At 36.6% G+C, this 23740-nt stretch overlaps 1 protein-coding gene across 1 annotated transcript in view; it reads left to right on the forward strand.

Moving 5' to 3' along the window:
- The window catches only part of AGPS (alkylglycerone phosphate synthase), a 50473-nt gene extending 28190 nt beyond the window's left edge, over nucleotides 1–22283 (forward strand). The window contains exons 12-20 of the mRNA XM_021552519.2: nucleotides 1658–1709; nucleotides 3932–4008; nucleotides 5140–5252; nucleotides 6778–6847; nucleotides 7776–7837; nucleotides 9621–9710; nucleotides 10111–10210; nucleotides 11900–11957; nucleotides 19034–22283. Of these exons, the coding sequence (XP_021408194.1) occupies nucleotides 1658–1709; nucleotides 3932–4008; nucleotides 5140–5252; nucleotides 6778–6847; nucleotides 7776–7837; nucleotides 9621–9710; nucleotides 10111–10210; nucleotides 11900–11957; nucleotides 19034–19155 (744 nt within the window). The 3' untranslated portion in view covers nucleotides 19156–22283. The remainder of the gene's footprint in view (nucleotides 1–1657; nucleotides 1710–3931; nucleotides 4009–5139; nucleotides 5253–6777; nucleotides 6848–7775; nucleotides 7838–9620; nucleotides 9711–10110; nucleotides 10211–11899; nucleotides 11958–19033) is intronic.
- The last annotated feature ends 1457 nt before the right edge of the window (nucleotides 22284–23740 follow it).

The raw sequence follows: 23740 nt of genomic DNA on the forward strand, positions 1-23740 counted from the left end.
CCTAAGCAGACTTTTTGGGAATGCTTGATCGTATGGCTGATCAACATTTAAAACCAGTTAAGGAGCTCATGTGTTTTCCTGTCTATGGGCTTAGTTAGAGGGGAAAAAAGAGGCACGATTTGCCACTTAATGTTGCTCCATTTCTAAGCTTCTTTTGCTGCTGCTGTTTCTCTGCTTACTTAAGCCTGAACTACTTATTCTCTTTGGTTGCCCCTCGCATCAATCTGAGTAGGAATTACAGTGATTACTGTCTGAAAAGCTCTTTTATGTATCTGTCCACTTTAATGTAAGAATAATCAACCTGTAGGTTTTGGGTGGGTTGGTCTCATTTAAAACTGCTCCCACAGCCTTCTGTTGACCTGCCTGGTGAGCTCCCTTAGATCTTCATGTTCTTTCTTCCTCTTGTGTCCAGATACTTACTAATGATATTGTGAGGAATGAACATGTCAAATGCAGTGAAAGAGCACTACTTCCATATCCATGTGATAAGATGATGACTAGCCTAAAATTCAGACTTTGTCATATTCCTCTGGCCATACATTTCAGTATGACTGGATAGAGCCATCAGCAAGTATATGATGCAGGCATAGACATGTCCAGAGACTTACCTAAGTGAAGACAGCTGTTCTTACAGTTTTTCAGATTCCTGTACAGTGCAGAATCTATATTAGACTCAAATACAGATTCTGATTGCACTCTGACAGCAGAGCATGAGTATAACAGGTCTAGCCAGGATGAAGTCACCTTTTTTCATAGCAGCATGTGTGGTGTTAGCTTTTGTACTTGTAACCAAAAGAGTGTTAACATACCAGTGTTTTAGTTATTGCTAAACAATGTGTACACAGTGTCAAGGCTTTTTCTGTTTCTCCCTCTCTTCCCACTACCAAGTGTGTTGGGAGCCGATAAGAGGCTGGGAGGGTACACAGCTGGGACAACTGACCCAAATTGACTAAAGGCAGATGCTATATAACATCATGTTCATAAGTAAAATAGAGGGGGGGGGTGTTTCATAGGGGTGCCATTGCTTGAAGACTGTCTGCATATTGGTCAGCTGATGGTAATTGATTGCTTTGTGAATTGTCCTTTTGTGGGTTTTTTCCCCCCACTTTGCTTACCAAGCTGTCTTCATCTCAATCCATGGGTTTTTCAGCTTTTGCCCTTCTGATTTTTCTTCCCCATCCCACTGGGGAGGGGGCTGAGTGAGCAGCTGTATGGTGCTCAGCTGCATGCCAAGGTGACCTTCAACAGTTAAACTTTTTCAATTAATTTTTAGTATGAGTGTATCTCTGATTACGCAGAAAGATAAGCTTGACGTGCTAAACAAGTGTACTATCTTTAGTGCATATGCCATTTTATAAAACACTCAAAATGTGAAAATCAATGTTTTTGCACTATTACAGTGTTGGCTTGAGGTTAAACTGAAAATTCTCAATGCATTATATCTAGACATACCTAGTAGATGTTGCTATTCTGTTGAAAACAAGCTTATAGTCACCCTGTTTCAATGATGGTGATGGCCAGAGGTCTCTGGTATCAAAGTTTGCTTTCTTACATGCTATTTTGAAATGAAAATTTGATTGTAATGAATTTTAAAACCAACTATGTACATAATCTTTTTATTTTTCCTTCCTCTTACTCCTCTAACTTTGCCTCCAAGAGATGTGCTCCTGCATCAATTCGCCTTGTCGACAATGCACAGTTTCAGTTTGGTAAGTATGTAGATCATCATGGAGTATCATCTGTTTCAAAGGGCTTTTTAGTAGCTTAGATCTATTTTGGGTAGTAATTCTTTTGCTCAACTCTAGACAGAGGGCAGCGAACCCAGAGTTCAGACTCCAGATAGTGCTGAACGTGAGCTTCAAAACAGAAGCCTGTCTTTGTCTCTGAGGAAACACTGTCAGCTGCTTGAGTCAGTAAAGAGCCATGCTCTGCCATAAATGAGATGGGTTTTCTGCTGTTTCCTTTCTTGACAGTCTATTGGTGAGATTGAAATTCTGGAATCACTTCCTCTCTTTAGCTGTAAAGGAGTAGAGATTCTAGTTTTAAAATGTAGTATTTGAAACATTTTCTTCCTAAGAGTATTAATGAGAAGTAGGCTATGAAAAAGAATCAGAATGCCGGCACCTTATTTTCAAGGTAAGTGGGTTGGTTCCTTTATATTTCATGAAAGCATCTCACAGATTCCTTAGAATTAGTAGGTTTAAAAAAAATTACTCTGATATCATGTTTGATTGGGAGAGAGGTAGTGACATATTCGTTGAAAATTATCTGTCTGTTTTCAGAAAAAGATCAGGTGTTGTAAATGCTGTAACTGTGTGCAAGTACATCTAAGCTGTTAGGCTTTAAGTATTGAAAGTCAGTGAAGCTACCAGAAGACTCCTGAAGACAAAGGATATAGTAAAATTTGAATTAGTTCAAACACCTAAATAGGACCATGTCAAATATGCAGAACAATAATTTCTCAGCAATTTTTAGGGAAAGCTGTCATTTTAAACTCTAGCAAATTTGGTAGAAGATATGTTCTAGCTCAAGCCACCCTCATGGAGGCTCTTAAGCTCCATGACCCAAAAGTGAATAGCTTGCAGAACTTGCTGAGACCATGCTATTTTGATTGTACCCAGAAAATGAAAATGGGAAGTGTGACTGCCCTTGAAAACCTATACTATACTTCAACAAGTCAACTTCAAAACTTATACTTCAACAAGTCATAATTTCTGAAACTTCTTTTGCACAGAAGCCTCAGTGATGAATCTCAGCTTCAAATGGCATTATAATGGTGTTGAGAAAGCTGAACTTCATTTTTCAAATCAAGGAAATTGTGATTTGTAAGAGCTGAGAGGCCCAGCAAGCCTTGCTGCTTGCTTTGCTCACTCTTTTTTGTTACACTGTTCTGCTTGGACATGCCCAACAGAAGCAGGTGCATTTTTTTTTTATTTGGGAAGCACGATTTGACCAATTGCAAGCTGTACGCATAGTTTCAGGTGTGTCAATATTGATTTTTCTTGTAATAATTAAGTATTTTTTTAGATTGTGGTTTAATAAATTCCTGTCTTTTCATGATTTCTCTGTGCTTACTGAAGTGTGCTTGTTGGTGTCCTTCTTGGGCTTTATATCTGCAGAGAAACTCCCTCTTTGCTTAAGAGGAAAAAAGAGCAGTCAGTTGTTGAAGTTCATGTATTCAGGAGGAGATGCTTCGTGAAGTATTTTAGAAGGAAGTATAATGTAAATGGTGCATAACTTTTTATGAATTGGGCTCACAGCATGTAGGCCAGATGCCAGGCTGCTAAAGTGAAGCGGTAATGAGAGTTCAGAAGTTGTTTGTGACTAAAAACAATGGAATAAACAGTAAAATACTTTCATCTCAATTAAACCCAGTCCTGAGGCAGAAATGTTAATTTCACAGGCTCCAAGACACCATTTATATATCCTGGTAATTTTAGTTCACCGTTTGTCATTAAGGAAGCAATAACTAGCTTTATGTAGAAAACTTCACACAACTGATATAATTGTTAAAGAAAAAAATGCCTAACTCCTAACTTTCACCATTTTTGGCTGTTTGTTTCAGTGGTTTTGGTGTAACTTTAAAAGAAGTCACTAATTTTTGCTTAGTTTTGTGGTGTAAAAACTAATAAAGCACTCTCTTAAAAATTTTCCACATGCCATAGGCTTGTGAAATCTAAATTAAGGCAGCCTTAATTGAAGTGTCAAATATTTGTGCACAGTTGTACATATGTATTCAAAAAATTAATGAAACCTTTTCCTAAATTATGTTCTAAATGAGTAGAGAGAATTCTCTTTAATTTTGATAATCTAAGTGCTGTGAGCAATTCTAGTAATTTTGACTATCAAGCTATTTTTTATTTGCCCCTTGAAGTAAGAATCTTAAGAGCACGCTTTGCCTTCATATGCCTTTTTCTGCTTTTTGCCAAAGGTCATGCTCTTAAACCACAAGTTGCTTCCATTTTTACATCGTTTTTGGATGGACTGAAAAAGTTCTACATCACAAAGGTAATTTTGGGGTTTTTAATATTGATTTGAATATTGTATGCTACTCATAAAGTTGAAGATTTTTTGGTAAATTGCTTCTTATGCATCTAAGTTTGAGTGCAACTGATACTATGGTGTAAGAACTTGAGGTTCTAAAGGTGGTTTAATTCAAATGAGATTGCATTTGAGGAGTTATTCCAAAAGAGCTGATGTCACTGGTCATACCTGTATAAGAGATTAATATGCTTTATGTAACAGTAACTTGGTGACAGGGGAAGACTGGAACCAGTTTACCCAGCTTGCAGACCAGTGATAATCAGTGAATACTGATGGACTGAGGCCCACACTCTGCTATATTTTCATTTTCCTAGATTTTTGCAAGGCATGATCTACCTTGTTATTACAATGAACTAGAATTTTACAAGATCCTCAAGATATTTGGCACATTTTCCCATATAAATCAGTTTTTTGTCTTTCTGGAATTTATTCCTTTTTAACCTACAACTATTTGGTAGTAAAATGATGTCACCTAGGCTTTTGTATTAAATATTTTAACTTATTGATTTTTTTCCTCCAAATTACCTAACTAGAGAGTTACTGCAAATATGGCTATTCAAACATAGGAAATTTCATTATTTTCCAGCAGTGGGTGTACTTCTGGAAAACAGTGACCTTTGCTGGTTCTGCTGCTTTTTCTTGGATTATTGAAGTGGGAGATAACGTGTCTGAGACTTCTTTTGTTAGGGAATACATATTCTGTTTAGAGATAGCCCAAAAGATTTTCCTTCCCTCCACATTCATGATGATTATAGTTTTCTTCTGCTTTTATAGCTGATAGGGATAATTGATAGAATATAAATATATCTCTATTGCTCAAAGCATTTATGTTTAGCATAGGTTGTGCCTATCCTGTTTCTTAACAGGAGGAAGGAGGTGACAGATAATTTGTTATTTCCATTGACTTATCCTGTCAAGGAAAAACTTAAGTGTTTTGGGAGTAAATTTTGAATTACTTTTTTCCCAGTCATTCCTCTTAATTGCAGCAACACTCTCTGACCAGGGCATATGCCATGTATTTGAAAAGTAGAAACCTAAAAACCTTTATTCTGCCACATAGACTGTGACTAATGGCAAGTTTGTCTCTCTTTGCAGTTCAAAGGATTTGATCCCAACATACTGTGTGTAGCTACCTTGCTCTTTGAGGGTGACAGAGAGAAGGTTCTTCAGCATGAGAAGCAAGTCTATGATATTGCCACCAAGTTCGGGTATGCTTTTCAAAGAACATTTTCAATGTGAAGCTGGGAATGGACTGTCCAGGAAAAAATTGGACTACCATATTTTTTAGAGGTTACTGTATGGATATGTTCTTAATTTAATAGTTTGAAGTGGCAGCAGTCAATTAGCTACTGAATGTTGCCTTTGATACGTATGGCTTGTACTAATTCATAGGTAACTTTACTGAAAAACTTCAGCTGTCTGTGTATTGCAGAAAAATATTTGCTAAATATAGAATGAATGTTATCAAAATGGGAACCAGCCCTTTTAATGACAGGCCTTAGAGGCGTGGAAGCAGCTTGTTTTGCATTCCTAGACTATATTTTGACTGCAGAAAGGGAGAAAAAATTATAAGGATGATATTAAAGTTTTGCAGAATTCATGTGAATGTATGAATACAAGAAACTTGTTTATTTGAAGGAGTGCAGTGATTTTCTGTCCCACAAAGGGACAGAAAACACTCATTGAAGTGGCAGGCTGAGTAATCAAGCAGTTTCTTTCCTTCTGCCTTGATTAAGTGGGATTGATTAAAACCATAATTAAAACTGATTTGTCAAGAATGTACTATTATTGCTAATACTAGTCTCAGCTATTCAAATATACATATAAGTGTTGTTTTATCCATCTCAAGGCTATAATTTCTGAATTTTGTGCTTTTATTGTGCTTTTATTCTGTTACTTCAACTGTGAATCCTTTTGTATTTTGGTCATTCAAGATGACAGTGTATTGGTTAGGGGAGAAACTTGTCTGTATTAGAGCCATTAGAAGATGGTGCTGTCTGTGCTGCTTGGTTAGGGCTATTAGTGAAGTCTTTAATAGTTTAACCTGGTTTAAAACGCTAAACCTTTCAATGGCTTTATAGTATAAAATATTTCAATTCTATGCTTCTTCAGGGTGTCTGATTTCACACCCACACCCATCTCTCAGATTTATGGGAGCTTGTAGGGAGACTGATTCCAGATGCATAGCACTTTCTTGTTCTTAGAAACCAATAGTTAAAAACAATTGCTTTCATAATAATCTTTGCTAGACTAGTGAAAGCAAGGATTTCCTTTTTCTTTAGTGATATAACCTTTGTGTCTTTCTTTATTTCATTCAGATCTCTTATGCTTTGGGGATCTTAAGTCTTGGGGTCTCATGACTTGTGCACATAAAAGTACACAAATTCAACCTGCTTAGAAATGTAATTACCCATGTTCCTGTAAATTAATATCCAGGATATATTGTGACTGCTTGTGTTTCTCCACTCTTTTGTGACTTTTGAAGACTGTTTTCCAAGATTACATCTAATACTTTGTAAAGTTCATCTCCAGGTTACAGAATGAAAAGAGAAATGTCTGGTCTGAAGTATCTTCTGATTTCTAGTGAAGAGACCTCACTACTAACAACTATTTTAACACAGCTTAGGCAGCTAAACTTGCACATATGTTTAATAATCAAAGTTATTTTATAAATATTTTTGTAAACTGGTGACTAATTTGGTGAAAAATTAATTAAAGTCTTGTAAATTGCAGTGGCTTGGCAGCAGGGGAAGATAATGGACAGAGAGGATACATGCTGACATTTGTCATCGCTTACCTTCGGGTAGGTCAGCTTTTGTCTGCTGCAACTTCTGTTAATTAATGTAACAAAACATAGAGATGTTTCTTTGAAGATGCTTTCTCTGAAACCTGAGTGCAGGCTGCCTTGGATGGTATCTCAGATTCCTCCCAGAGGTTGTATCACTTCAATTTCTGAGCAGTGATTATTCATGGAATTTCATCTGCAGAACACCATATAGACATGAATTTATATTCTTGTCAAGGAAATACATTCTTTTAAAGGGTTGGGAGATTAGATTGAAGAGTCCACAGGGTGAATGAAATAGGAGGCTTGGAGTGTACTTGAAATACTCATGTGCTCACTAGCATTTTTACTCTTCTTTAGCAATCTGCTTATGACTGGTTTAAATCAGAGTTCCAGCATAAGACACTTTTAGTCTAAACTGCTGCAGCTGTTCTTACACATTTTAGTCTTACTGTTGGAGACTTTTTTATTTTTCAGAACAATATGCACATCCTGAGTGATTTGCTGGGGACAAATTACTGAATCTCTCTTTATTTCAGCAGGTTGTGTGTAAGATGGGAAGATGTTTGGCTTTTTTTTATCTAGACAGCAACTACATTGCAAAAAAATATTTTTACTAGGTATTATACTGATGAGCACAGTGAAACTCTTGGTACTATAGTGATAAAAATATTTGATTAGTGTAGACATACTGACAGTCTGGCAATTATCTCACTGTAGCCATGACATCAAAATGTTTGTCATTTTTGTCTTTTAAGAGCTTCCCTGTTTCCCTATTAATAATAAACTTATGTCACTGGGACATATGGGTGTTTTTGCTAAATTAGAATGTCTGTTCTTCTCCTGCAAACTAAAAAGTTGTTCACCTGATCACTGTGTAGCATACACTGGAATCCCAGATGCTGATGTTGAATGTTACTGATAATTTCCTTACTCTTTTTATTAGGACCTAGGCCTGGATTATTATGTAATAGGAGAATCATTTGAGACATCTGTTCCTTGGGATAGGTAAACTCTGATTACTCTTCAGAATTTCTTAAAACTTGATTTAATTCAAATTGTTCCTAACTCATGTTTGTTTATGAGGATGCTTCTTTTAGGCCTTACATGTATTGGATGCAACCTGACATACCTTGAGTCTTGCCAGCTGTGTGTTCTTGCTAAAGTTGCTGAGAAATTACATACCAGAATTTTGTAAATGCAGTGTATCAAGCATTCAGCAATATTTCATCTTAGGTTAGCTTACTGTAACAAATTTAGGATTTGAAGTTTCCCTGTTTAGGAGGCAGGACATTGGTGACAGTAATTGCAGCAGAGGATGAGCAGCCATGTGTGTGGGATCAGCAGTGTATTTCAAAGGGATTAGTCTGTAGTGAAGATGAAAACAATCAAGTATATTTAAATAAAGTTTTTTTTCTTTTTTCAGTAACGTAGGGAAATACTGAAAAAGTAACTTCTGCCCAGGATTGAGATCTTTCACCTAAGGATATTTTATCTATTAGCCATGGTTGAGAAACATTTGACCACAACAGAGTTTAATATACAAAATCATTTTGGATGCTCCGGTCCTTTTGCTAAGCCTGAAATCTCTTAAATAGGATCTAAAGTTATTTGAATCAAAGCTTTACAACATTCAATGCAAAGTCTGATGACTTAAGTAGGCAACCGTATACCCTTGCTATTGAATTTAGTGGCAGTGGTAAATTCCAGCCCCTGTTTGAAAATTGGAAAAGTGTCCTAAGAGCGTAGAAGAAAACTGAGGACAATTTTAAAGTGAAAGTTCTCTTCCTTTTACTTTAGCTTTATAAATTTTTAAGCATGCTAACTTCTTTGTCACAATTTTTTTTGCCTCTCCCTCTTATTAGAATACAATTACATTTTACTTGAGAAAGTATTTAAAATTGTCCTCACTAAAGCAAATGCTTTGAAAACTTTTTTTCTACTTTGATTCATAGGGATCATGTAACTTTCCATAAACTGATGAACTTGTTCTTACAGGTAGCAGATACTTGAATAAAATATTTATCTGACTTTCTTATTCACTAAATGATTAAATTCTCTTGTGTTCTGTGAATCTTTAATGTAGTTCTAAATCTGTGTAAAACATCAAAATCTGAATTATAGCTCTGCAGACTTTTGTGGGAGAATGTGTAACTGAAGCAATGGTCATTTGAAAACAGTGATTTCTTTTGGTTGCTTTAGCACTTTGTTTGCACCTGGGTTTGTCCTATAAGAACCTAAAAAAAATGGCAGAACAAATACGGCTTCTAACAAAGTCTAATAGCTCACTGCCATATTAGAGTTATAGTGTTTCAAATTGGCAGAGTAGTGCCCTGCTGAAAGATCTCCAGTTTTGGTCTTGCAGCAACACAAAGGTATGGTTTTAGTACAGTGGCAGACCTTTGAGTTCTCAGGATTTCTTCTGCATTTGTTAACTACTTTGCCAAAACTTTAAGGCTGTTTTGCTAAGAAAGTAAAGACATACAGAACTAGGTAACCTCTTTTTTTTTTTTTTTTTTTTTAACATTTTTGGCAACTCTTGCTTATGAAGAAGAGTTTTTAGATTCTCTGTTTCAGAGTAAACTTCCTATTCAGGAGAAGTGCAGAAAAAGCAGTGGAGTCTTGATGAGGACTATTCCTAGAACAAAGTCTAAGCTAGTTAAGAGTGATTTTAGAAAGTACTCTTATATTGTATTACATTATGCTTTCTTAAAAGTTTGTGAAGTTCTTTTTTTAGAAACTGTATAAAATCACATACTGAAATATTATTTTAATGTGTTTCTTGTTACAGGGTTTTGGACCTTTGTAGAAATGTAAAGGAAAGGATAGTACGAGAATGCAAAGAAAAGGGTGTTCAGTTTGCTCCTCTTTCCACCTGTAGGTAAGCCACACAATAATATAAACATTTTTTCTAAGTCTTTGTTCAGTAAGAGATCTAGTGATGATATTACAAATACTAGCAGGCCTTCTTCTTGAACCTGCAAGTGGATTACATGGAAGAATTGGGAGTTCAAGTGATTAGTAGCTCTTGCTTAGGCTTTAAATTCTTGCTTATATGGACAAGAGTCAATTGTAATTACTTAGGAGCTTCAACTTTCAAAGTTGAAGCGCCTCATAGTGTTGAGTCACTCATGGATTAGGAGCAAAAAGTATAAAGAAATATTTTTTTAAATGCTGTTTCTTTGAATAAGATAGGAAGCAATCTTAGGAGTTTTATTATGTCACATAGTGGTTGGCTTAATATCGTAAAGCTTTGTTTGTAATGCAGTTCTCTTCAACAGGGTGACACAGACTTACGATGCAGGTGCATGCGTCTACTTCTACTTTGCCTTTAACTACAGAGGAATTAGTGATCCTATTCATGTCTATGAACAAATTGAGGTAATGTATAAGGAAACAATAGTTAAAGGGGGAAAAGCTGATGACCTGTATTTTGTTCTGAACCTATTGGCCAAGCTTACTGATGTTTGCAGGAAATAACTCAAAAGTATGTTTGTAAAGCTTTGATCATTATCAGTAATAAGAGGTACAAGCTAATAGTCCATCAAGTAGAGAAAAGGCTACCAGGTGGCAGTTTTTAGATATCAGTACATCACTGAAGTATAGAAGAGCTTGACCTGGAATTTCTTGGATGGAAGAAGCTTCAAACCTTAAACCCCAAATCCATGGGAAATTAATCTTCTTTAGTTCCATTATTTACAAAACCACTTCTTCTGCTTAATACTCAGTCTGTAAAATGCACGGTAAAACTGTCAAGATCATACCTTATTAATAGTGCTGCATGTAGAGAATAAGGAATGGTACTGTCTCATGCCATTTCTGTTAGGCTGAGATAACAATTGGTCTAAGCCCAGTCTATTAGACCAATTGTAAGCTGCTTCAGCATGAGCCAAGCAGCTCTGCAGTACTTCTGCTGTAACACTACAGCTGATGAAACACTGTACTGACCTAGTTAGGTGAAAGGAATATCTTGGTTACCTTCAAGATGTAATTCTTAGAAGGACTATGGTCAAACTGCTTTTTGTCCTGTGTTCTGGTTCCCAGCTCAAATTTCAGCACCAGAAAATTGATAATAGGACTGTAGAGAAATAGTATTTATAATTGGGATATCATTCTTCTCATGCTTATTCTTTAGAAATTTCTCTTGAATTTGGCAAGTGGGTGCAAATTTTTATTACAAGTTCAGAGGCTTCCATGCTGTTGCATATAGGGCACTGAAGAATGTAATACTTGAGTATTTATTTAATGAAACTTACTTAAAACTAGATATTACGTTAATTTGAATTAGTTTGTGTGATGACCTGAATGCACATTTTCCATTGTAGTGACTAAATTTAACCTATCCAAGTGAGTTTGCTGACCAAGTAAATGTACTTTATGGCAGACTGAAAAAAAAAAAAAACTCTTAACTGCACAGCTGCAGTTATATATGTTATTCCTAAAACAGTACGCCCTTTAGAAAAAAAAAACCATGTAGTGCTTGGGCTTAGAAAAGCTTTTGTTGTTTATACCTTCTAAGCTCTCTTAATTATTCAGAAGTGAATGGCAAAGAAGATTCTACAACTTGAACATTCTTAACATAAAAGACTAAATTATCTGCCACAAACTGCACCCATGAAAGGCTTGTGTCTTGTAAAGTACCTCGCTGCCTCAACCAGGATCTTGGAGATCTGGGTTGAACTCTGATCTGAATAAGGATCTTGACTAGCTCTGAGAAGCCTGTTTTCAGACTTCTTTTTTGAGACTTAATCATCTTCCAAATGAGCATCCCAACCACTGGATATTTTAAGTTTTGTCTAGGGGAAAGTGATCCAGAATATTCCATTCTTGAGTAATACATTTGTTACAAGAGATGCCATTTGAAATGTCGAGGCTTTAATGTTTATTTCGAAGACTCTTACTTATGTCTATCTGAAGGCTTGAACTATAATTTTTATCGATATAATGTACCCTAATTACTTCAGAAACTTTTCATACACATGTGTGTATGAGTGCAATAGCAAGCATTTAATGAAATCCAAGAGTCTTGTGCAATTGCTGTTGAATAAATACCATCTTTTTCAAATTTAGAGGGCTGCTAGAGAAGAAATACTTGCCAATGGAGGAAGTCTTTCACATCACCATGGAGGTAATGTTCTCAGTCTAATGTTAGTCTCTTTGGTACTGCTAAATATTCATAAGTACATAAAATAGTTTGTAGTAGAATTCTGAAAAATATTTTGTGGCATTAACTGAAATTACTGGGGGAGGATCAAGGGAGGAAGGATATCTGGTATTTTTTTCTAGAAACTTCTCACTATTTTCAGTTTGATCACTTTGTCTTAAACAATTTTTACTGATCCTTGTGTAGATATAGATCAGTTACAAAGACTTCAGATGGGATTTTCACAGTTTTAAGTCAGTTTTGTGTCCCTTGTGGCTTTGTGAATGCTGTTCACCCAAATTCCGGAGCACTGAGGCGAAGTGTCTGAATAAAAGGGCCAGTGACTTTGAACTGGACTATGTTGCAATCTACCATTTGTTGTATAATTGGTGTTATGTAAGTGTTGACTTTACTGGCCTGCTGTGTGCTAAGTTCTAGTTACCTAGTTTCCTCTCTTGGAGTTTGGGGATTACTTGTCCTGTGTTACTAGCATCTTCACAAGGCATTTTGTGCTTATAATATTAAGAACCAATGTCATGTATAAGCAATACTTCCTATTCCTGAGGCTTTTCCCACATACATGGATAGTCTAATTGGATTGCATGTGTCCTATATAGCCTTGGATGTCAGGAAGACTTGTTCTGACATCAGTGTGATTTGTGCAACTACCTTTTTGCAAGTGATAATCTTCATGCGTTTCTTCTCTCTACTCTCTTGGGGCATTGCTTGGTCACAGATATAAGAGCAAAGAAGAGTTGTAATGGTTTTAAAAAAGCTAGAGAAAAGATTTGTAATTCTGAAATCTCTGTGTAAGGGAAAAAAACTAAGGGGCAGAAGCTGTGCTTTAAAACATGTCAGTTACTTCCTAAACTTGAAGAGAACTTAAACTTTTAGCTAGGGCTGTTTTCAGGCATCTTTTGTGATGGAAACTGAAACAGACTCTGCTTTAGCAGTATTAGGATGTGTAGGTAATAACATGAGTGAAAAGGTTTCAGTAGTTTTTGTTTGATATGCTCTTACAGTCCTCTGATTAAATTATAATATGGGGTGTAGTGGGCCTGTCAATTCTCACACACTGGATGTGGGATTACCCCCTTGATGTACTCATGTGCTTTCCCTGCTGTGGCAGCTCTGTTTTACTGTGACTAGCATTTCATCCAACCCACATGCAGCTGGAGCTTGTCACACATTTGGATGTATTTGCCCTCACCATATAAAACCTTTCTTACCACATGTGTTGAACAAGAAAAAAAATAATTATATAGCATTTTCAAACCCTTGCATGCTTGAACCTTGTGATTCCACAGCTATGAAAACTGGGTTTCTGTTTGACTTCGTATGCTCCTGTGGTATTCATGACTGCCTCTGATACTGGTATATATTTTCCACTTTGAGTGGTTTTGTCTGGCAGTTCATTGTGTTCAATATTCAAGATTAATTTTTTCCTCTTCTTAGTAGATGTGGTGCTGAAAATTAGCCTAATATTGTCAGTTTTATTTACTGACCTTCAAGCCTTGTAACTCTTAGCACTGACTGGTCTATTGTGTAGGGTAAAAGAAAATACTAGTGCAATTTCCTTTGGTGTTTGTCTTGTAATTGTGATTAATAACAGTTGTTTTCACTATCTGGAAACAGACAGGCTTATTTGTCTGCCTACAATCACGCTGTGATAAATGGAGCTATTTTAACTCTGGGTTTGTGTATCAAAGAAAACAGATGTAGTCTGGGACTTGAGGCTATAGGAAATACAAAGTCTGCTTAAGTCAATGTTCATATACTCCTTGAGTGAAGAAATGGTCATATATGACAGTTTGAGTTGTATTAATATATAAATTACTTTACATCTAGGGAAGTACCAACTGCATGTAGGTGCACAGTAAGAACTGAAATACTTTTAACCTTATAAAGAGTAGCTTGAGAAGGACTTTACTCTGGATAACTCCTTCTTCCCCCACCCCTGATTATAGTTGTCACCCTGTCTTGACTGTGTCCTGTACTCAGAAAGGGACATAGCACATCTTCAGGCACAGCTCTGATCCTTCTTTTCTGGGCACTGAGTATCTTTTGATTTGAGAGTCATGTAGGGTTGCTAGAAAGCCATAGATAGTGTTTAGAAACTCTAGCATTTAAAAAGCAGCATTAGGAATGGCAGTTTCTTGTAGATACAAGCTTAAGTTCAGATAAACAGTTATTCTAATAATTTATGGCGATAAACAGTTATTCTAATAATTTATGGCAAGCCCTTAAAACACCCATATGATGTGTCACACTTGAATTTTTCTTTTATCAAACATGCCTTTTTTTGTATGCATGAAATAACGTCTTGAGGAGGTACCAGTAGGTATGACTGGTGTATAAATACAACTATAACCCCTTTGGGGTACACCATCAGAAAGGGAGAAGGTTGGATTTGTAATTGATCCTTTTCATATTACCAAGCTAAGGACCCATGTAAAACTGAACAGTGTAAAAAGTAATGATACATTGCTTCCATTTGAGGGACTGTTTTAACTGCAACTGGCTGCTTAAGGAAACAATTACCAGATTGTGGGGTTGAGGAAAATAGCCCCATTTAGCCACTTAACATAATAGAACTAATTTTCTTCTATTTTCTAGACAACTGATTGGAATAAAGGTTAACCAGGTAGTCCATGCTGCATAGATTTAGCTATAGTATCAATGACAGTTTATGTAGGAAAATAAAAAATAAGAAAAAAAATCCCACAACACTGAAAACCAAAGTAAAACCCCCAAAACAAAGCAAAAAACAGATGTTACACCTTGTTTGCATTCAATTACATGTTTGACATTGCAATTCTTTGGCATTAAGAGGCTGTGACTTAAGCTATACACTGCAGTAATTAACTCAGACAAGGTACAAAATCTGAAATTATAAAGTTCTTTTATGAGGGGGAGTTGAACACATTCTTTTCTACAGAGTGGAGAAAATCTTCTACCCTTAGGTTAAGCATACTAGAGTTTACTGTACTCATTAGAATGGGTTGAAACGGATACATTTGTTAGACATGGAGTAACCTCATGTGAAATACAATAACACAGTTGTATTTTCCTCCTTGGTCTGTTGAAAGTCTTAATAAAATAGTTGTCTTCAGTGCCTTTTCAAAAAAAGAAAAAAGGAAAGGACCTCCCGATTCAATTTGAAAGTATTTCAGCTGTTAAGATACCCAGTGAAAATATGCAAAGTGTTATGGTGGTGGTAAGTGTCAATTATGCAGTAGACTTGGTGTACACTGCTCCAATATACTCCAGTGCTGCCATGTTTTACATTAATGCACTGACCTTTCTCAGTATTGCAGAGTTCTCCCTGGAAGAGTAATAGCATGTTAATCAGTCTGTATGGACAGAGAGCTGCTCTCTGGAGGGACAGCTAGCTTCAGGAAGAGCAACAGCTGGATGAGCCTCATCCTTCTTAGGACCTGTCACTGCTGCTCCTTTTGCAAAGCTGTTGTTATGCAGTTACTGTCCCTTCAAGTTGAAAGGGCTGGAGCAGAGGAAGTCCAGAGCCATGTGCAGTGCCATCAGAACCTGTTTCCACTGGGACCACACAGTACTATAAATCTGTTCTGCATGGCTGTAGAGTAATTCCTGGAATCCATCAGCTACATGATTTTTTTTTCTTACAGAACTGTTCATGTGTGCCCTGGTATTTCATATTCCTAAAGTGAGAAAACCAATTGCTTCCTGCTGTTTGCTCACTTCATTTTGAGCAGCCAGACTTTTTGTAGCCATCCAGATGCATTTTCGAAGACAGGCAAGTGAAAAAGGGCAATGGAAAGATGAACTTTTCCAATGGAGAAACCGACATGGAGCAGCATGTATCAGAGCTGGGCAAAAGTTACTTAGCCAGTTCACATATTTCTTTCATAAGTGGACTAGAATGATAGATTAAAAACCTAAAAAAAAGTTGGAGTTGGACTGTCTTTGGAGTTGCTCCTGAACAAGCTCCTTGGCTTTATGATCAGAAGTACCTTGTGAGAAGTAGGCTCCCTGCCATGCTGTGGAGTTTGTACTCAGTGTAATAGACTGGGGTTCAGATTGGAGGTTTCTGGCTTCCTAGCAGTGAAAGTTTTAAGGCACTATTAGACTGCTCAGGAGCAGGCTACTTGCCACCTGTAAAACTTGAACTCTTGTACCTCATATTGGATGCGCAAGATCACTGAATCACAGAATGGGTAAGGTTGCAAGGGGCCATGATGGGTCATTTAATCCAATTTCCCTGCTCAGACAGGGCCATCCTAGAGCACCATTGCACAGGGTTCTTGAATACCTTCAGAAGGAGACTGCACACCTTCTCTGTGCAATCTCTCCCAGTGCTTGGGCACCTGCACAGTAAAGAAATTATTCCTCATGCTTAGTTGGAATTTCCTGTGCCTGTTGCCTCTTGTACTTTTGCTTGGCACCGCCAAGCAGAGCCTGGCTCCATCCTCTTGACACTCTCCCTTCAGATGAAAGATTAAGGGTCTTCAGAGGAAGAAGATGCAAGAAGGAAGGGCTGTGTTTGTTTCCAGTTGGGGCACAAGGATTGTGCATGTGATGGTGTGTATAGCTGAGTGGACAAGTAGTAACTTGCTGTGCTAAGCTACTACAAATATATTGTTAATAATGTTATGATGTAGTATATAGAATCAGGTGACTTTGATCACATTTTTTAATTGTGGAAAGTATACTGTGCTTGAAGGCCTGTAAGTCATAGATGCTTGTATGCATTCTGGTTTTGTGCACTGTCTCCTGTCAGTTCTAGATAAATGCCATCATATAGGGCTCAAACTGAAATACTTTCTCTAGGCTAGAAGCAGGAAGTTGGTTTTCTGTAGTCTGTGATAGGATCAGGCCTGAGATCTTATTTTTGGGATGTTAAGGCTTCCTTGAGCACAAAGCTGTTCTTTAGCTAGGCTTAGACTGGAGGTAAGCAACTTTGTCACTTAGAATTATTTTTATGTTCATACTAACATCTTTAACTATTATGGCATTTTCTTCCTCTTTTTCTCTTCTCATCCTTGAAGCCATTTGGGTTGTCCTGTGAAGAAGCACCAGAAAATGTATAGCACAGCACTAACCTGAAGTGAAACAATATCTAAATGACCTTTCTAAGTGCTACTGTCATTTTCACAGAGCTTTTCCTTCTTTGTCTGTTTTCCATTTTATCTGATGGACCAGCACAGAATTAGGAGAGATTGCTTCAAAGCTTTTTAACTCTAATGTGAAAACTTGAGTAGTTGAAAACTCCATGTATGTTTTACTGACATGGACAGTAGGAGCAGGGAATCAACATCACTATTACCAAGGGGTTAAAATCTTTTTGTTGAGCATGTTTGTGAAGGACTGCTGGTAACTGTAGTACAGCTTTTTTTGTTTCCAGTTCACTAATCAGATGTGTGTTAGATTTATTATTGCAAAAGTATAAACCATAGAAAATTTGACAAGATAGATGTGTAAATTATCACTTTGACAGAACTAATGATGCACTCCAAGCACCTTCTGTTTTCCAGCACTTGGTGAGCGACTTCATTAAATATGCAACGACTGTTGGTGCTGCTCAGACAGTAGTTCAGTTCCTTGTGGAATTGCATTATTACTGGAGGTGTAAAAGAGGCAGGCATGCTAGCTGTTGGGCATCCTGCTGTGATTCTAATGTGCTCCATCTTGTTGGAGCAGTTGTTTGCAGTCTTTTCAGGACAATTACATCCATAACCACAGAACACATTCACTGAAACTATATTACAGATAACTGTTGAGAATAGTAATGACTGTTCCTCAGCTGCTGCTTGTGTAAGAGCCAGTGTGAGTGACTTGAGGTGATGGTCAAGCCACATCAACAATTCAGGTGTTCTGTAGTAGTGTTAAAAGTTTTAACAGATAAAATTTGACTACGTCAGTGTGCTCAGACAGTCACATTGTAATGACAGTATATTCAGAGATGGAGATTCTTTCTTGAGCTAGGGCTGCAAAATACAGCCAGGGTTCCTACACATGACAAATTCTTTTGCCCTTCAGTTGTGATCTTTGATCTTGACACACATGCTGCTAATAGTAATTTTCTAGCAAACTGCAAATTTCATTCTGTCCCACATTATTTGCTTTTTCTGTTGGCATTGTGATTGGCTCGTATTCCTTAAAGTATAAACAAATATACTCTGTTCTCCAGAGATGTCCCTGTAATTTATTATTCTGATGACAGTTTGATGGTTACCCTGAAACAGAGCACAAAAGATAGCTTGAATTTAACTTCAGATACTCTTAAAGCTTCCATCTCTCAAACCTTTACTATGTCTTTTCATACTGACAAATGGATTGTGTTTCAGGCTGGCAAGTTTAATCCTGGACTGTGTTTAATGGAAAAAATGTCCTCAATTTTGAATGATCTGTTAATCAGAGTTGATGATTTGGTTAATTAGCATATGAACACGTGGCCGTTTAACGGGACTATTGTGAGAATTTAGTGAAATGAGTTCTTTAAAGATTGTTGATTGTTTCAGCTTTGTTTGTATTCGGTACATGTTGTGAATAGCCATTTTTACATGTGAAACAAAGCTCTTGTGTAATGGCATTGAGCAATTACCAGCCAGCATAGAATTTTTTAAATGAAATCTTAAGCCTTCTTCATAGAAATATTTTTTTGCTATTTAAACCAATACTGGTTTGATTACTGAGTTATGGTTTCACTTTAAAGTAATCAAGAAATATGGGGTTCTGCTTTTTTAATAATCTCTACAGTTTACAACTTAAAATTAGTTTGTGGCTTTTTAAAACTTACTAGTGATTCCTTGTCTTAATAGAACATGTGATTTCAGCCTAAGCTTCATCTAAATTTCATCATTTTCAAAGAAAGTAGACAGTGTGGAACACAGTCTTCCTCTGGGAGTATGCTGAGCTTAATGAGCTTGATAGTCTGGTGGGCTCAATAAATCAAATAAAGCAAAACATTTCTCATTTTTGAATAAAAGCATTTATCACACAGTGTTTATTCATTCATAGTCACAAGATTGATTGGCTCCTAGAATCCTGCCATATATTGAAACACTTTGTTTTTGTTTTTCCAGTAGGCAAATTGCGGAAGCGCTGGATGAAGGAGAGTATCTCTGATGTTGGCTTGGGAATGCTGAGATCTGTTAAAGAATATGTGGACCCCAATAACATCTTTGGAAACAAAAATCTTTTATAAAGCCCTGCACAAATGATGTACTAAAAAATTACTGTTGAAATTCCTCCACTTTCATTGTATTGATATCCCAGTAATCAAATATAACAGACTAAACTTTCAAAACTAGTAACTTACATTGATTTTTGCTACTCCCTTCCCCCTTCCCCCAATAAAGTGTAAACATCACTGTTAATGGTTATGGACTTTTACTTAACAATGTTTCAATCTACTGGGCACAAAGTACTAACCAGGAAATGCAAATTTGGGTTTCCAAGTTGGGCTAGGCAGCACAGCTCACAGTATTTTCAGTGCTGGATACTGCCAGATGTTTCTTACTTAAAGCATCCCCCACAAGGAGGACACAGAGTGACAACAGTGTTTTGTACAGAAGCAGCTGCACAGCCCAGCCTCTTGCTAAAGGAAAGCTGCTAAGAGACAGATGAGAGAACACCAAGGAGTACCTCCCTGTACTGCATTAAGTATGTGACTTATAACCAGGAAATACTTAGAGTACAAATATAGGCTTTCATCAAAAGAGACAGTATATTCAAACTACTAAAAATTCAGTAGTCTCTCACTCTTGTACTACTGGAAAATCTTACACAATTTAGCTGTTCTGAGTTGTATTTGCATTGCTGGGATAATCTTAAATTAATTGTAGGTCAGTCACTAAATTTTGTACAATGGACATTTCTCATTGTATGTTGAAAACAGGTTTGTAACAAAATTTTGTGTTCATCTGTACTTCAGTCCTAGTGTGTATGGGTTTTGTTCCTGTTGTTTGTTTTGCACAGATGCAAAATACCTTTTTCAGTTATTCAGATAAAACTGCCCAGCACTGTCTTTTGAAACAATTACAACAGTTTAATAAAATGCTTAAATGGACAACCTACTGTCATCCAGGAAGTGAGATTTCCCATTTAAGTTTTGTACAGTTTCCTATGGCCTTTATGAATCATTTATTTACTTCACAAGTAGCCACAATTTTAATTGTCCATTGAACTTAATGAAAATGAAATATTTTCTTGATCAGTATCATGTGAGAGTTAGCATTTTTACATTGAAACTTGAATCTTAATCGGTAAAATAAAATATTTGTCAATACTCATGATCCATTTTTAAGGTGGGTTCTTTCTTAAAGCAGATTATCCAACTTTTTGATAATTAATGTATATGCATAAGGTAGAAAAAATACAGACTATCCCTTTGAGGACACTGTCTAGCCAACTACTTCACACCTCCATAGCGTCAGTTTGGACACCTTTTGTATTGGTAGTGCCCTTAATGAGGAGAACATTATAAATTGCATTTTTGTTTTTAAACTATTTTAGAATACTCTCTTGTAGCTTTCAGTTTTGGTAATATACCAGAAAGAATATAAAATGCTTGAAAAAATACTGCATATCAGACAACTCTGAACTTGTTCTAAGATTAATTTCAATGCTACAGTTCAAATGATTGAAAAACATGGACATTCAAACCATGACTTTAAACTACATGCTGTCAAGGTAATTAAAGAAAACTTTTTTATGATCTGCAGGTCATAAGACAGTGTTCATGTGATATTTTAATGCAGCTGAATTTATTTTGAATGGTCTTTATTTCATAACATTTCAGTATATAAATCGATTGTTTTCCTTGTCCCCAGAGTTGGTATTTCAGCAGTAACCAAAACAGTAGGTGTAGTCTGTTGTAGGAAACTGAGCCTTCGAACTGTGGTTAAGTGTTCCTTAAGTACACAAAGGTGTCTGCAAGTGGCCCTGCAGGGATTCCTCACCTCAGCTGCACGGTGTGACTCCGGGGCCACAGCTGGTCTCTTGCTGATGACTTGTGTCACTCCCCAGTGGAGACTTTTCTAAGAGCTGGTAAATATGAAGTGTGTTCATGTGCCTCAATGAAAGTTTATGTACCTATGAAGAATTAATTTTGAAAGTAAGCATGTGAAGCTTTTTTGCAGAATGACAGCACAGAGTAGAACAAGTAGTCATAGCTTAGTAACACTGATCTCTTCTTTTGACTACAGTACAACACAGCTCTGCAACATCCTTCCCATTTTTTAATTTTCTGACTATGGTTTCCTCATCCTTTTTTGTGTTGCAAGTACACGGGTAAAAACTCCTTACACTCTCTAACCTTTAAATAGCCACTGACTTCTGAAGTGATTTAAAGTGCAGTAAAGATTTTTACTGTATGTCAATTGTCCTATGGGAAGGTGAAATAACAGGCCACAAGGGTCCCAAATCACTGTCACTGGACAGCTCTGAGGAAAAAGTTAACTCCAAATGTAATGAATATTGCTGTCTTCCTAAATACTATCTTATGAACTGGTCAGAGCTTAGTTGAAACTGCAGTTGAAACATATGTATTACTGTCTTTAATTTCACATTGCTAATGAAAATACAAAAGAATGTTCAGAAGACCTCAATAGAGATCATTCACCATTTAAATGAAATCTTACTCTCTCTAATACTGTAGTCTTCCACCTCTCTTCCTTCTGTATGCTCTACTTTGTTTCTACAGACTTCCCTTCCTATTTTGATCCATGCAGATTAGAAGTGCTGGTGCATAACACAACTTTTGCATTTGCTTGAGTATTTTGGCCATATATAAATTACAAGCAGTTTTAATTAAGCTTGTAATGGCTTCCAGTTACACAGTTTCTGCTTCCTTTGAAGGAGGAAAGGTGCAGAGAGTGACTGTGGCTTGACTGTAAAATGTTTACATTAGAGAGACCTTTAAAAAAGTTTGGAGAGAAAAGAAGCAAATCTGTTAAAAGCTGAGCCAGGATCTAAATCTTACAGTCAAAGAAAAATGTGTATTGATTTGACTTACATTATAATGGTTAAGTTAGAGATGTCATCTTTGCCTTACAGCTGTGAACAGAGGCCAGGCCAAATAGTTCTTCCATAGCAATGTTAATTAACTGAAACCAATTTCAAAGGCAGGGATACATTAGCACTGAAATCCAGAAAACACAAATTGCTTCTCAGTCTTGGAAATGTATGTTTATCAAGGTTGTAATTTAATTTTCTGAAAATAAAGCCAAACAGTGTTTGTCATTTTAGTGTGAGACTAACTGTAAAGCTTCAGTTGTAATGTTAAGAGATTACAGAACCTTATATTATTAATAAAAAGAAAATCAGCCTAAACCAGTATGTGTTTTTTGTGATGAAACTAAACAAATATGTTCTACTAACTTGTCATATTAATTTGGTGATGAACTCTTACCTAAGGAAAACTATTAGGAAAGCTTTGGCACGTGCTGGGAGAGAACAGACTGAATTTACAAATGTATGCTAATAGGAGCTCTGCTTTTGTGTCTCAGGTAAAACACAACAGGAAAGAGAGAATTTCATGGAAGGAAGGGCAAAACAACACCAGGCTATTTGATTCAGAATTTCACCTCTTTGGTGAGAGCAGGATGGGGACCATGTTCAGCTGCTCTTTGAAAGCTCTTTCAATATAATACAGAGGCAGACCTCATTTTACTTAGCTTCCCCATATTTCAAAGCCCTGTTGTATTAAGCTGCTGCAATAGGTACATCATTTCCTGCTGCTGTGCTCATCTCTCATGTAACTTCCTTGTTACAGGTCCTGGAATCTTGAAGTTCTGTGTGTAGCAATGCATCACGTGTGAGCAGAAGCAATATTTCTCAGTTACCTGCATCATTGATATAAAGGCTTTTGCCCTTTAAACGAGACCGGCTGAAATCACATGTTGCTTTGAAGAAATGTTGTATTGTCTTGTGTTAGCACCCTTACTCAGTCTTAACACATTGCACAAAACCTGCAAAAGTCATAGTATGCAGGGGACAGAAGAATTAATGACATGGTTCACCATGTAGAACTATGATAATTGCTTAATATGATCCAATTTTGTGTGTGTGTGTTTGCTCACAGGAAACACATCGTCATCAAGCATTTTATTTGTGTTTTCCTTCTATTAACAGCATTATACTGCAGTATTTTTACTTGGATCCAGTGAGTCTCAATCTGAAGGGGATTTTAGATTATGATATACTGGTCTCAGGATGACGGCCAGACCCCATCAGCGTCCTCTTTGTTTGAAATACATAAATTTTATAAAAAGTTGGATCTGAACTCACAGCTGTGTAAATACTACAGGCTCACTGTTTATGGTTTTATAGTCCCAACACTGACTTTGAATTCCACATTACCTTTAACATAAATTGATGTCTTTCCTCAGTCTCTCTATGGAGACCAGAATTGGTAGGCAGCTGCTTTTCTCAGTGTCAGCTTTAAGGTCTGCTTTGCTCAAAGGGCAGAGGTGGTCAAAAATACTGTTCAAAGATGTGTGCTGTTCTGTCTCTGAAAAATACTGGTGCTGTTAGTTTGAAATAAGGGGTCCATTTCAAAAATGGGGCTACAGGATTGATCTTTTTATGGGAAACTTTATGAATCTTTCATTTTGATTCAGAATAAATCTAAATTTCAATTGGCTGTTCATAATTTCCAGTATAACATTGATATCTGAGTAGCACTCTGCCTGTTCCCACCTTCATGGTAGTAGTGATGTAGTATTGCTACATAGAAGCTTTTACAGTAATGTATTTGTTGTAGTACTGTAAAGTATCACAGTAGCCTT

The sequence above is a fragment of the Lonchura striata genome, chromosome 8, assembly GCF_046129695.1.
Source record: "Lonchura striata isolate bLonStr1 chromosome 8, bLonStr1.mat, whole genome shotgun sequence".
NCBI classification, from domain to species: domain Eukaryota; kingdom Metazoa; phylum Chordata; class Aves; order Passeriformes; family Estrildidae; genus Lonchura; species Lonchura striata.